The 13,757-nt window shown below is 41.4% G+C and overlaps 1 protein-coding gene across 3 annotated transcripts in view; it reads left to right on the forward strand.

Annotated features, from left to right (window-relative positions):
• The window catches only part of LOC311294920 (uncharacterized protein), an 81,214-nt gene extending 69,602 nt beyond the window's left edge, over positions 1-11,612 (forward strand). The window contains exons 1-5 of one of the 3 annotated variants that reach the window (XM_084416012.1): positions 7,856-8,012; positions 8,366-8,686; positions 10,010-10,309; positions 10,936-11,259; positions 11,500-11,612. In XM_084416012.1, the coding sequence (XP_084272138.1) occupies positions 7,955-8,012; positions 8,366-8,686; positions 10,010-10,309; positions 10,936-11,259; positions 11,500-11,594 (1,098 nt within the window). In that variant the 5' untranslated portion in view covers positions 7,856-7,954 and the 3' untranslated portion in view covers positions 11,595-11,612. Of the gene's footprint in view, positions 1-7,850; positions 8,013-8,365; positions 8,687-10,009; positions 10,310-10,935; positions 11,260-11,499 lie in introns of those variants that run through there. The other 2 variants (XM_084416013.1, XM_084416014.1) reach the window with 2 other exon arrangements.
• Positions 11,613-13,757: the final 2,145 nt, after the last annotated feature.

Below are 13,757 nucleotides of genomic sequence, written 5' to 3' on the forward strand. Positions count from 1 at the left end.
ATTAAAGTGGCACTTGTTTCCCCCTTGTTCTGTGTAGTTACAGGGTAAGTGTAACCCCTGCGGGCTGTAAATTAAAGTGGCGCTTGTTTCCCCCTGGTTCTGTGTAGTTACAGGGTAGGTGTAACTCCTGCGGGCTGTAAATTAAAGTGGCGCTTGTTTCCCCCTGGTTCTGTGTAGTTACAGGGTAGGTGTAACTCCTGCAGGCTGTAAATTAAAGTGGCGCTTGTTTCCCCCTGGTTCTGTGTAGTTACAGGGTAAGTGTAACCCCTTTGGACTGTAAATTAAAGTGGCGCTTGATACCCCCTTGTTCTGTATAGTTACAGGGTAAGTGTAACCCCTGTGGACTGTAAATTAAAGTGGTGCTTGTTACCCCCTTGTTCTGTATAGTTACAGGGTAAGTGTAACCCCTGCGGGCAGTAAATTAAAGTGGCGCTTGTTACCCCCTTGTTCTGTGTAGTTACAGGGTGTAACTCCTGCGGGCTGTAAATTAAAGTGGCGCTTGTTACCCCCTGGTTCTGTGTAGTTACAGGGTAGGTGTAACTCCTGCGGGCTGTAAATTAAAGTGGCGCTTGTTACCCCCTTGTTCTGTGTAGTTACAGGGTAGGTGTAACTCCTGTGGGCTGTATATTAAAGTGGCGCTTGTTTCCCCCTTGTTCTGTGTAGTTACAGGGTAAGTGTAACCCCTGTGGACTGTAAATTAAAGTGGTGCTTGATACCCCCTTGTTCTGTATAGTTACAGGGTAAGTGTAACCCCTGCGGGCTGTAAATTAAAGTGGCGCTTGTTACCCCCTTGTTCTGTGTAGTTACAGGGTAAGTGTAACCCCTGCGGGCTGTAAATTAAAGTGGCGCTTGTTACCCCCTTGTTCTGTGTAGTTACAGGGTAGGTGTAACTCCTGCAGGCTGTAAATTAAAGTGGCGCTTGTTTCCCCCTTGTTCTGTGTAGTTACAGGGTAGGTGTAACTCCTGCGGGCTGTAAATTAAAGTGGCGCTTGTTTCCCCCTGGTTCTGTGTAGTTACAGGGTAGGTGTAACTCCTGCGGGCTGTAAATTAAAGTGGCGCTTGTTTCCCCCTGGTTCTGTGTAGTTACAGGGTAGGTGTAACTCCTGCGGGCTGTAAATTAAAGTGGCGCTTGTTTCCCCCTTGTTCTGTGTAGTTACAGGGTAAGTGTAACCCCTGCGGGCTGTAAATTAAAGTGGCGCTTGTTACCCCCTTGTTCTGTGTAGTTACAGGGTAGGTGTAACTCCTGCGGGCTGTAAATTAAAGTGGCGCTTGTTTCCCCCTGGTTCTGTGTAGTTACAGGGTAGGTGTAACTCCTGCGGGCTGTAAATTAAAGTGGCGCTTGTTTCCCCCTGGTTCTGTGTAGTTACAGGGTAGGTGTAACTCCTGCGGGCTGTAAATTAAAGTGGCACTTGTTTCCCCCTTGTTCTGTGTAGTTACAGGGTAAGTGTAACCCCTGCGGGCTGTAAATTAAAGTGGCGCTTGTTACCCCCTTGTTCTGTGTAGTTACAGGGTAAGTGTAACTCCTGCGGGCTTTAAATTAAAGTGCCGCTTGTTACCCCCTTGTTCTGTGTAGTTACAGGGTAAGTGTAACTCCTGCGGGCTGTAAATTAAAGTGGCGCTTGTTACCCCCTTGTTCTGTGTAGTTACAGGGTAGGTGTAACTCCTGCGGGCTGTAAATTAAAGTGGCGCATGTTACCCCCTTGTTCTGTGTAGTTACAGGGTAAGTGCAACTCCTGCGGGCTGTAAATTAAAGTGGCGCTTGTTACCCCCTTGTTCTGTGTAGTTACAGGGTAAGTGTAACCCCTGCGGGCTGTAAATTAAAGTGGTGCTTGTTACCCCCTTGTTCTGTATAGTTACAGGGTAAGTGTAACCCCTGCGGGCTGTAAATTAAAGTGGCGCTTGTTACCCCCTTGTTCTGTGTAGTTACAGGGTAAGTGTAACCCCTGCGGGCTGTAAATTAAAGTGGCGCTTGTTACCCCCTTGTTCTGTGTAGTTACAGGGTAGGTGTAACTCCTGCAGGCTGTAAATTAAAGTGGCGCTTGTTTCCCCCTTGTTCTGTGTAGTTACAGGGTAGGTGTAACTCCTGCGGGCTGTAAATTAAAGTGGCGCTTGTTTCCCCCTGGTTCTGTGTAGTTACAGGGTAGGTGTAACTCCTGCGGGCTGTAAATTAAAGTGGCGCTTGTTTCCCCCTGGTTCTGTGTAGTTACAGGGTAGGTGTAACTCCTGCGGGCTGTAAATTAAAGTGGCGCTTGTTTCCCCCTTGTTCTGTGTAGTTACAGGGTAAGTGTAACCCCTGCGGGCTGTAAATTAAAGTGGCGCTTGTTACCCCCTTGTTCTGTGTAGTTACAGGGTAGGTGTAACTCCTGCGGGCTGTAAATTAAAGTGGCGCTTGTTTCCCCCTGGTTCTGTGTAGTTACAGGGTAGGTGTAACTCCTGCGGGCTGTAAATTAAAGTGGCGCTTGTTTCCCCCTGGTTCTGTGTAGTTACAGGGTAGGTGTAACTCCTGCGGGCTGTAAATTAAAGTGGCACTTGTTTCCCCCTTGTTCTGTGTAGTTACAGGGTAAGTGTAACCCCTGCGGGCTGTAAATTAAAGTGGCGCTTGTTACCCCCTTGTTCTGTGTAGTTACAGGGTAAGTGTAACTCCTGCGGGCTTTAAATTAAAGTGCCGCTTGTTACCCCCTTGTTCTGTGTAGTTACAGGGTAAGTGTAACTCCTGCGGGCTGTAAATTAAAGTGGCGCTTGTTACCCCCTTGTTCTGTGTAGTTACAGGGTAGGTGTAACTCCTGCGGGCTGTAAATTAAAGTGGCGCATGTTACCCCCTTGTTCTGTGTAGTTACAGGGTAAGTGCAACTCCTGCGGGCTGTAAATTAAAGTGGCGCTTGTTACCCCCTTGTTCTGTGTAGTTACAGGGTAAGTGTAACCCCTGCGGGCTGTAAATTAAAGTGGTGCTTGTTACCCCCTTGTTCTGTATAGTTACAGGGTAAGTGTAACCCCTGCGGGCTGTAAATTAAAGTGGCGCTTGTTACCCCCTTGTTCTGTGTAGTTACAGGTAGGTGTACCTCCTGCGGGCTGTAAATTAAAGTGACGCTTGTTTCCCCCTGGTTCTGTGTAGTTATAGGGTAGGTGTAACTCCTGCGGGCTGTAAATTAAAGTGGCGCTTGTTACCCCCTTGTTCTGTGTAGATACAGGGTAGGTGTAACTCCTGCGGGCTGTAAATTAAAGTGGCGCTTGTTTCCCCCTGGTTCTGTGTAGTTACAGGGTAGGTGTAACTCCTGCGGGCTGTAAATTAAAGTGGCGCTTGTTTCCCCCTGGTTCTGTGTAGTTACAGGGTAGGTGTAACTCCTGCGGGCTGTAAATTAAAGTGGCGCTTGTTTCCCCCTTGTTCTGTGTAGTTACAGGGTAAGTGTAACCCCTGCGGGCTGTAAATTAAAGTGGCGCTTGTTACCCCCTTGTTCTGTGTAGTTACAGGGTAGGTGTAACTCCTGCGGGCTGTAAATTAAAGTGGCGCTTGTTTCCCCCTGGTTCTGTGTAGTTACAGGGTAGGTGTAACTCCTGCGGGCTGTAAATTAAAGTGGCGCTTGTTTCCCCCTGGTTCTGTGTAGTTACAGGGTAGGTGTAACTCCTGCGGGCTGTAAATTAAAGTGGCGCTTGTTTCCCCCTTGTTCTGTGTAGTTACAGGGTAAGTGTAACCCCTGCGGGCTGTAAATTAAAGTGGCGCTTGTTACCCCCTTGTTCTGTGTAGTTACAGGGTAAGTGTAACTCCTGCGGGCTTTAAATTAAAGTGCCGCTTGTTACCCCCTTGTTCTGTGTAGTTACAGGGTAAGTGTAACTCCTGCGGGCTGTAAATTAAAGTGGCGCTTGTTACCCCCTTGTTCTGTGTAGTTACAGGGTAGGTGTAACTCCTGCGGGCTGTAAATTAAAGTGGCGCATGTTACCCCCTTGTTCTGTGTAGTTACAGGGTAAGTGCAACTCCTGCGGGCTGTAAATTAAAGTGGCGCTTGTTACCCCCTTGTTCTGTGTAGTTACAGGGTAAGTGTAACCCCTGCGGGCTGTAAATTAAAGTGGTGCTTGTTACCCCCTTGTTCTGTATAGTTACAGGGTAAGTGTAACCCCTGCGGGCTGTAAATTAAAGTGGCGCTTGTTACCCCCTTGTTCTGTGTAGTTACAGGTAGGTGTACCTCCTGCGGGCTGTAAATTAAAGTGACGCTTGTTTCCCCCTGGTTCTGTGTAGTTATAGGGTAGGTGTAACTCCTGCGGGCTGTAAATTAAAGTGGCGCTTGTTACCCCCTTGTTCTGTGTAGTTACAGGGTAGGTGTAACTCCTGTGGGCTGTAAATTAAAGTGGTGCTTGTTACCCCCTTGTTCTGTGTAGTTACAGGGTAGGTGTAACTCCTACGGGCTGTAAATTAAAGTGGCGCTTGTTACCCCCTTGTTCTGTGTAGTTACAGGGTAAGTGTAACTCCTGCGGGCTGTAAATTAAAGTGGCGCTTGTTTCCCCCTGGTTCTGTGTAGTTACAGGGTAGGTGTAACTCCTGCGGGCTGTAAATTAAAGTGGCGCTTGTTTCCCCCTGGTTCTGTGTAGTTACAGGGTAGGTGTAACTCCTGCGGGCTGTAAATTAAAGTGGCGCTTGTTTCCCCCTTGTTCTGTGTAGTTACAGGGTAAGTGTAACCCCTGCGGGCTGTAAATTAAAGTGGCGCTTGTTACCCCCTTGTTCTGTGTAGTTACAGGGTAAGTGTAACTCCTGCGGGCTTTAAATTAAAGTGCCGCTTGTTACCCCCTTGTTCTGTGTAGTTACAGGGTAAGTGTAACTCCTGCGGGCTGTAAATTAAAGTGGCGCTTGTTACCCCCTTGTTCTGTGTAGTTACAGGGTAGGTGTAACTCCTGCGGGCTGTAAATTAAAGTGGCGCATGTTACCCCCTTGTTCTGTGTAGTTACAGGGTAAGTGCAACTCCTGCGGGCTGTAAATTAAAGTGGCGCTTGTTACCCCCTTGTTCTGTGTAGTTACAGGGTAAGTGTAACCCCTGCGGGCTGTAAATTAAAGTGGCGCCTTTTACCCCCTTGTTCTGTATAGTTACAGGGTAAGTGTAACCCCTGCGGGCTGTAAATTAAGGTGGCGCTTGTTACCCCCTTGTTCTGTGTAGTTACAGGTAGGTGTACCTCCTGCGGGCTGTAAATTAAAGTGACGCTTGTTTCCCCCTGGTTCTGTGTAGTTATAGGGTAGGTGTAACTCCTGCGGGCTGTAAATTAAAGTGGTGCTTGTTACCCCCTTGTTCTGTGTAGTTACAGGGTAGGTGTAACTCCTACGGGCTGTAAATTAAAGTGGCGCTTGTTACCCCCTTGTTCTGTGTAGTTACAGGGTAAGTGTAACTCCTGCGGGCTGTAAATTAAAGTGGCGCTTGTTTCCCCCTGGTTCTGTGTAGTTACACGGTAGGTGTAACTCCTGTGGGCTGTAAATTAAAGTGGCGCTTGTTTCCCCCTGGTTCTGTGTAGTTACAGGGTAGGTGTAACTCCTGCGGGCTGTAAATTAAAGTGGCGCTTGTTTCCCCCTTGTTCTGTGTAGTTACAGGGTAAGTGCAGTAAATATACAATAAAGGATCCCATTTAATTTCTGACTTTTATTTTACAAAAAAAATTCAAAACACCTTTTCATCTTAATAAAACATTGTCTTTTCTACATTATACTCAAACAACAAAGTTACACATTATTTCCCCCCCCCTTTTATTTGCTTCTCTTGCTTTTTTCTTCTTCTTTCTTTTCTTGCTCTTCTTTTTCTTAACTTCCACTGGGGACTCTGAAGTTGAGGAGTTGATGGAGTCCCATTGGTCTTGCTGCACTGCAAAAATATGAATATATATATACATGTTCTTAGCAAGCTACACCTTCAATTTTAAGTTGTCGAACAATAACAATAACACTCTAAAACATTTTGTGCCACCTGATATTACTGTAGTAACTGTAAATTTGAAGAAAACACATTTCGGTGAAGTTTGAGGCAGATCATGGGGGGGTTGTGATATTTTATAGTGATAATGACTGTAGTGCAGCAGAAAATGTTTTTTTGGGGCGGTAAGTAACTAACAACACTGCTAACAAATTAACGTTTCTACAATACAATTAAATGTAAGAAATATGCTCATATTCAGAAAAAAAAATAGTATGAACATTCAATTATATAAAAATTCAATAAAAAAATACATTTTCAACAAATTGAATACTTTTATTTTTCTCATTTGCAGTTGTTTAACACAGTGGTTCCCAATTCCAGTCCTCGGGACCCACTGCTCTGCACATTTTGTATGTCTCCCTTATTTAACACTCCTGAACCAGATCATCAGCTCATTAGGAGAGACTCCATGAACTGAACTGAGTGTGTCAGATAAGAGAGACATACAAAATGTGCAGAGCAGTGGGTCACGAGGACTGGAATTGGGAACCACTGGTTTAACAGACCATGACCAATTTCATTAAATAAAACAACATCCCACTAATAACTAGAGCGCCATCTAGTGTCCAAAATAAGACTCTTGAAAAATAATAGCTTTAACTGTAAGTATTACAAGTTTAGCTTTAACTATGAATTCACTCACTGGCCACTTTATTATGTAAACCTTGCTAATAGCAGGTTTGACCCCCTTTTGCCTTCAGAACTGCCTTAATTCTTCATGGCACAGATTCAACAATGTGCTGGAAACATTCCTCCAAGATTTTGGTCCGTATTGACATCATGGCATCACGCAGTTTCTGCAGATTAAAAATAAGAATAATAAAATCCAGCCCTAAACGTCAGATCTTGTCAAAGGATATTAGTTTTGTCTGGTGTGCAAACCACATTTGGAGGATAAGGACACATGTGAGAATGTCATTTGTTGATTACAGCTTGTCAACACAGTCAAACCACAGAGGCTCTGAAAAGCTCCTCACCCTCGGACTGACACCTTTCCTCTGTAACTGGGTGCTGATCTTGCTGACGCACAGACCTCAGTCAGTCAGAGTAGGAGACCGGACATCAGGCATCCGAACTGTGAGCACAGGGATCCCCCAAGGCTCGGTCCTGAGCCCGCTTCTGTTTGCCATCTTCACCTAAGATTGTGTGGCCTCTCAGACCAATACCATGATTATAACGTTTGCGGATGACACTACAGTCATCACACTGATCACTGGTGGAGAGGAAACATCATACAGAAGAGAGGTGGCAGGACTGATGACCTGGTGTCAGGAAAATAATGTCATTGTTTTAAATGCTCTACTTTTGATAAACTCGGTTGCTCTCGATGTTTATTCCTTGTCTGCTTGAATATCTTCATTCAACCTCATTTATCTTTATTCTCATGTTTTCCAGCTCGTCTGCCTGTCATCAGGAAAATACAGAACACCATACAGATTGTGAAGTTGGACAAGAAATGCTGTGATAGACAATGTTACATTAAAGTAAATGTATGTATGTTGAAAAAAAACATGATCTGTGTATTGAACCAAACATGGAATGATGATTTTGAGTGTGACCTTGGTACCAGATAGTCTCAGTGAGCTCGTATTATGATTTAGACATGCAAAGATGATTTAAGCATTTTCAGACCTTTAGAAAACACTTGAAAACGCTAGTATGGATGGAGATACATTATCAAGCCTGTTTATTTCTGCTTGATTTACACTGGTTTGGACTTTAACTTTGTTCACTGCTTGTGTGTTTTGCCTAGCTTCAGAGAAGCTGTTTGCTGACCGCCTGAACTTTGCCTTTTCCTGGTTTTGAGTTTTCATTCAGGGCCAGAATTCATTTAAAAATGAAGGATCAGCAAAAGCTTGTTGATTTTCGTGATGTAAAAGAGGATGGACGTGCGAGTGTAAACTGTGTGAGAGGTTACACAACCAGATAAATATCTCAGTTCAGTCTTTCAGAGCAATCTGAGTGTTTCAGACATTAAGAGTTACTATCGTGGGCTTTTCAGTGAACCGATGAAGAAAATGTTCCTCAAATTAGTTTTGCTCTGTTTGTGTTTGAGGCGTCTGGATGGTGAGTTTTAAATGTGTTTTTCTGGTTTCTGTTCTGATGTGATAAATTACTGGTTAAATTAGTCAGAAAGGATTAACATTCACTGTTATTCTCGTATAGAAACAAATAATGTGTGATTTTACTGAGAGATAACACTCTTATTTGAGATTAAAGTTGATATTTTTAATGCAGTTATTGATTGTATAAAACTGTTTAACTATTTCTCTTTTTCATTCCTCATCTTTTGTGTTTGAACTTCTGCAGAATATTAATCACTTCACATTTACATGATTAAAAGTATTTTAGTAAAGCTTCATCAAACCAACATCAAGTGATTTTAAAGCTTTAATCTGTGAAAAAAATCTGTTCTTCAGGAGTGTTTGGTGATCATGAAGTGAAGTTTGTGATTGAGGGAGATTCATTCTCTGTAAACTCTGATCTTACTGAAATGAAGGATGATGATGTGATTCAGTGGAGGTTTGGAGATGAAAACACTTTAATAGCAGAAATCAATAAACGGGCCGACAGAATCACTGTATATGATGATGTTCTTGATGGGAGATTCAGAGACAGACTGAAGCTGGACAATCAAACTGGATCTCTGACCATCACAAACACCACAACTGAACATGAAGGATTTTATGAACTACAGATCAACAGTGAGATCAAGAGATATTTCAGGCTCGATGTCTTTGGTGAGTTAAATATTTGTTTCACCTGTTTTATATTTTAATCAGCACAAAGATACAATTAATAATTCAAACTCCATTTTGCTTTTGGTGTTTAAAGCTAGAGTAGGTAATCCTGTTCAGAAACACTTTTTTTATACTGGGTGAAATGGTCTTCCATCCTGAGAGTAGTCAATACATTATGTGTTTAGAAAAAGGAAGGAAAACAGTCAGACCTCTGTAGCAGCTGCAGGACAGTAAAAACTCTGACCAATCACTGCCACTCGGTCCGAGTGTAAAGAACCAATCAGATGCCTTCATGTCTCGTGCCCGCGCCCCACTGCGTGCGTTGCCCTGCGTGCACTCATCACATGTCACCGTTCCCGGAAATATTCAGCTCAAAGCACCTGCATATGCAGTCAGCGAAGGCAAACAAGGCAAAAACTACTTCCTCGGACCCTGCCCGCACTCTTGAACGACCTCCTCTGCTTCGCCCTCAACCCCGGACCTGTCCTCGAACCGACGATGCGGTAACGTTACTTGTCACCGGAGTGTAACGTTAGTCTTCATTAGAGTCAACAATGTTTTCATCATGGAAACTCTTACATGCAAAACACCGTATTTGTTATGAATCTTACACGAAATTCACCTTCATCACAGTGCAACTGATGGTAATGGAAAACCGTGTATCAATGCAACCTGTTTTTAGTTTTGCCTTATAAATATAGCTCGTTACCTATAAATATAGCTCGTTACCTATAAATATAGCTCGTTACCGAATCAAACTTGACCAGTATTGATATGCTTGCTTGATAGTGAGTACTAAAAGAAATCTTATTTATTTATATTCATAGTGATAAAGTTAGGTATTTTATTACATGTGATTCTGACATGATGTCACTGTATGTACTGCGCTCCTTCCTCTCCACTCGTCTCAGGTAAATAAATGCGTCTTCCAGCTAAGCCTGAGCGTTTGGCGTCGCGCGTTCATGTGTTTTGGGGGCGTGGCTTTGGAAGGAGCTCAGAAGGGAGGGGGTGGGAGTGAATGGAAATAATGAGCTGTGTTTATTGCAGATTAAAAGGTCTACAGTCACTCGATTTTTATATTTTCTTTTTCAGAGTACTTACATTTTAATTATGTATTGGTATATAAAGACAGTTTAAACAAATTTGGAATGTTTTTTTTTTTTAGAAAAATCCTGCCTTTAATGATGAAATTCATTTCAAATTTAAATTTCAAACTATTTACTTTCATAAATCATCAAGTGATCGTCTAAATCTGAGATGAACCCTGTGTGTGTGTGTGTGTGTGTGTGTGTGTGTGTGTGTGTGTGTGTGTGTGTGATTCAGTCCAGGAGTCAGTGAGGGAGGGAGATTCAGTCACTCTAAACTCTGATCTTACTGAAATGAAGGATGATGATGTGATTCAGTGGTGGTTTGGAGATGAAAACACTGTAATAGCTGAAATCAATAAACGGACCGATAGAATCACTGTATATGATGATGTTCTTGATGGGAGATTCAGAGACAGACTGAAGCTGGACAATCAAACTGGATCTCTGACCATCACAAACACCACAACTGAACATACTGGAAGTTATGATGTACAGATCAACCTTGAGAACAAGTTTTTTATTCTCACTGTCATTGGTGAGTTCAAAAATGTTTACACCTGTTTTTAAATAAAAACATTTAAATGAATTCATACACGATTTTGTTTATTTTATTTTATATTGTTTATTTTTAATGTCAATTTTAAACTATTCGATTAGTAAACCACTATAAAATGATTTAACAGTATTTGTAGTAGCTTTTTCCAGTCAGATTGTTCTCTATTTGCTACTGTGTGCTGAGCTGGATATAGTTTGACGTGTGCAGTTGTAAAGATGAGGAGTAGAAGTTGATCCAGTCGGTCCAATGACCATTTATTGTTACTGAGAATGTTACAAAAAACTTGAGGTAAATTAAACAAACAATTAAACTAAAGTAGTTTCTTATATGGTAGCAAACGGCTTTTCACGTCATGGAACCACACACACACACACACACACACACACACACACACACACACACACACACACACACACACACACATAAACTATTCACAAGAAAGAAACATGAAATCAACTCAAAGCTCAATTTTGTTTTTGTTTTTTTATATTTTTATTTTTACTGTACATTTTAAACTATTCAAATTTAGTAAACCATTGTAACGTTATTTAACAGTATTAATCTTTGCAAACCCTGTTTCTGTTTGTTCTCTGTGTGTTTGACAGATGAAGTGAAGTCAGTGTCAGTGAAGGAGGGAGATTCAGTCTCTCTAAACTCTGATCTTACTGAAATAGATGATTATCCGATTCAGTGGAGGTTTGGAGATGAGCTTAAAAACACTTTAATAGCTGAAATCATTAAACGGTCCGACAGAATCACTGTATATGATGATGTTCTTGATGGGAGATTCAGAGACAGACTGAAGCTGGACAATCAAACTGGATCTCTGACCATCACAAACACCACAACTGAACATGAAGGAGATTATAAACTACTGATGTTTACAGGAGGAAGATTCTCATCAAAATCATTCAGAGTTTCTGTCTATGGTGAGTGAAGATAATTTTTCTTCTCCTTCAAATATTCTTATCTACTATTTACATGTTGAATTGTTGAATCGTTTATAATTTGAGATGACAGACCGTATAAAAACTCACTCGGAACCGAATATAAGATTGTTGATTAGATTTGATCATATTTCTGTGTATTCAGAAATATTAGTTGATGTCAGCGCTGATATTAGTGTTTATTGACTGATCTGATCTCAGTTTGATGTGTTTATTCCTCAGACTCTGTCCACTGGTGTGGTCCTACTGAAGCTGTGATCCGATTGGTCCTCTCTGCTCTGGTGGGCGTGGCGACTGTCATTATTGTGGTTTATTGAGATCAGATCCAGAAGAGCTGAAGGAGATCAAGCACATATTCACACATCAGGTACATGATTGATGATGTCATTTCTCACAAACTGATTTTGCATGTATAATTATCTGAGAGATTTATTAATTTTTGGCTTTTTATGTTCATCTTTTTCAGGAAGTATTGAAATCTAAAGCAGAACGCTGAACTTTAAAGGTTCTTCAAGTGTGTTTTTGTTCTTCTAGTGTTTTTTTCATAATAAATACTGATGATTATTTGAGTTTGTGCTCTCTTTCAGTGTCAGATTTTAACAGTCACTTTATTGTTTATAACTTCTCTCAGAAAATAACTTAACTTAATATCTTAACTTGATGGTTTAAAATCTTATTAAATTTTAAATCTTATTAGCCTTTATTGTTTATATTTCTCTCAGGTACAAAAATAATAATAGAGAGACACACAAAATCTCACTTTACTACTGCTGTATATTTGTCATATGTATTTTCTTGCCTTTATTAATAAAGTTTCTCACTCTGAGGTTCAAGAGTCTCTCCATGATTTATTCAGAGGAATACAAACTTTATGTTGTAAGAACTGATTTTCCTGTCAAAACAAAATGCACAATGGACAGAAGATAGCAAAGACAGAGCACAGGACATTGTCCTGCACAAACTGTCCTTATTCCTTATCTCTGCATCCCCCTCTCCCTCCTCCTCTCCCTCCCCCTCTCCCTCCTCCTCCTCTCCCTCCCCCTCTCCCTCCTCAAGGCACTGAAAGGTCATTAAGCTATATATCACATATGGTATATCTTGTGAATATGTTGTTTTTCCTTTCCATGTTTGGTGTCATTTTAATGGTCGCAGGGTGATTGGTAAAATGGTCTTAATTTCATTGCAGTCATTGGTTTAATGAAAAAGATTGAGAACTTCTGTATAATCCTGTATCTCCTCTCTGGCTGATATCTCTTTACAACTCAAGAAACCAGGTGCTACCCCCCTGGGGTACATGGATTGGCCCAACCAACTCCAAACAACATTTGTTTAACCCACTTCTGTTCTGATCTGGTATTTAAGGTGAGGGAACAGAGAAACCTTTAGGAATCTTTTACCAAGAGAATCTTCCACACAGTAATGCATGTCAGTATTTTCCTGTTGGAAAACCCTGACACATTACTGTGTGTCTTTGTCAGGAAAACATTACTTACTTTTAGAGTCATCTTTGAGTAAATGATGTCATGTATTTTCTGAATTGGCTTTTAATAATTTACTTCTGTAATTGGCATGATATATTTTTACCTGACAAATAAATGTTACATCTTGATTTATTCTGAAGTATTCTGAAATCATTATTTTAGTATATTTAAGGAGGCTGGTGCTACCGCAATCTTAGTTAAGGTAGGTCAAACTAAAGGCAGTAGGCACGTCATCTGGAGACTTTTTGATTTCTGTCTATCACTGGTTTAGCAAGTTGTATGGAAATGGCTAAATTAAACTACACTCTCTAGTCCGTAAGCAGTAGGCGACTGACTTTAGGGGTATATTAGCAAACCCTACATCCTCTGACTAAAATCAGAATTAACAAGTTTGTGTCCGTGAGAAACACGAATTGGCCGACGTGATCTCTGTGCGGCATTGGGTCCATAATGAATTAATAACTGAAAGTATGGGATTACTCAGAATAATCAAAGATCTAAATTAATTCATAATCAATGTTTATGATTATTTTCTAATCAGAAATACGATCTAAATTTGATTATCATTTGAAATTGGAGTCAGATTAAGCGTAGAGCTAAAGTGATACTAAAACTAAGTTCCAATAAATTAAGTGAACTTCACTGGAGCGCTGAAAAGACATACACGCTTTAAACCTTCGCCAGACCGTTGGATTCCGTCGTTGGGCTAATGGATGGTCCTTACAAAGTGGTGACCTCGATGTGATTCTCCAGGTTGCGAGTGTCTTTTCAGTGAAATATTGGGACTTGTAACAAATAAGAGAAGTAAGATGTCCTTCTCTTTCTTCAGCCGTTTGGTAAGTCAATTCTCTTTTGCCTTTTAGAAGTGTTGAGGGAAAATTCAGACGCACCTCATATAGACACATTTGTAGAATGGGTCGGCATACCCAGTTAGACAGGAGAACGCAAAATCCGGTGGGGCTTGAGAATTAGATAAAACCACATATCAGGGACATGATA

Source organism: Rutilus rutilus (assembly GCF_951802725.1).
Source record: "Rutilus rutilus genome assembly, chromosome: 8".
In the NCBI taxonomy this organism is placed as follows: Eukaryota; Metazoa; Chordata; class Actinopteri; order Cypriniformes; family Leuciscidae; genus Rutilus; species Rutilus rutilus.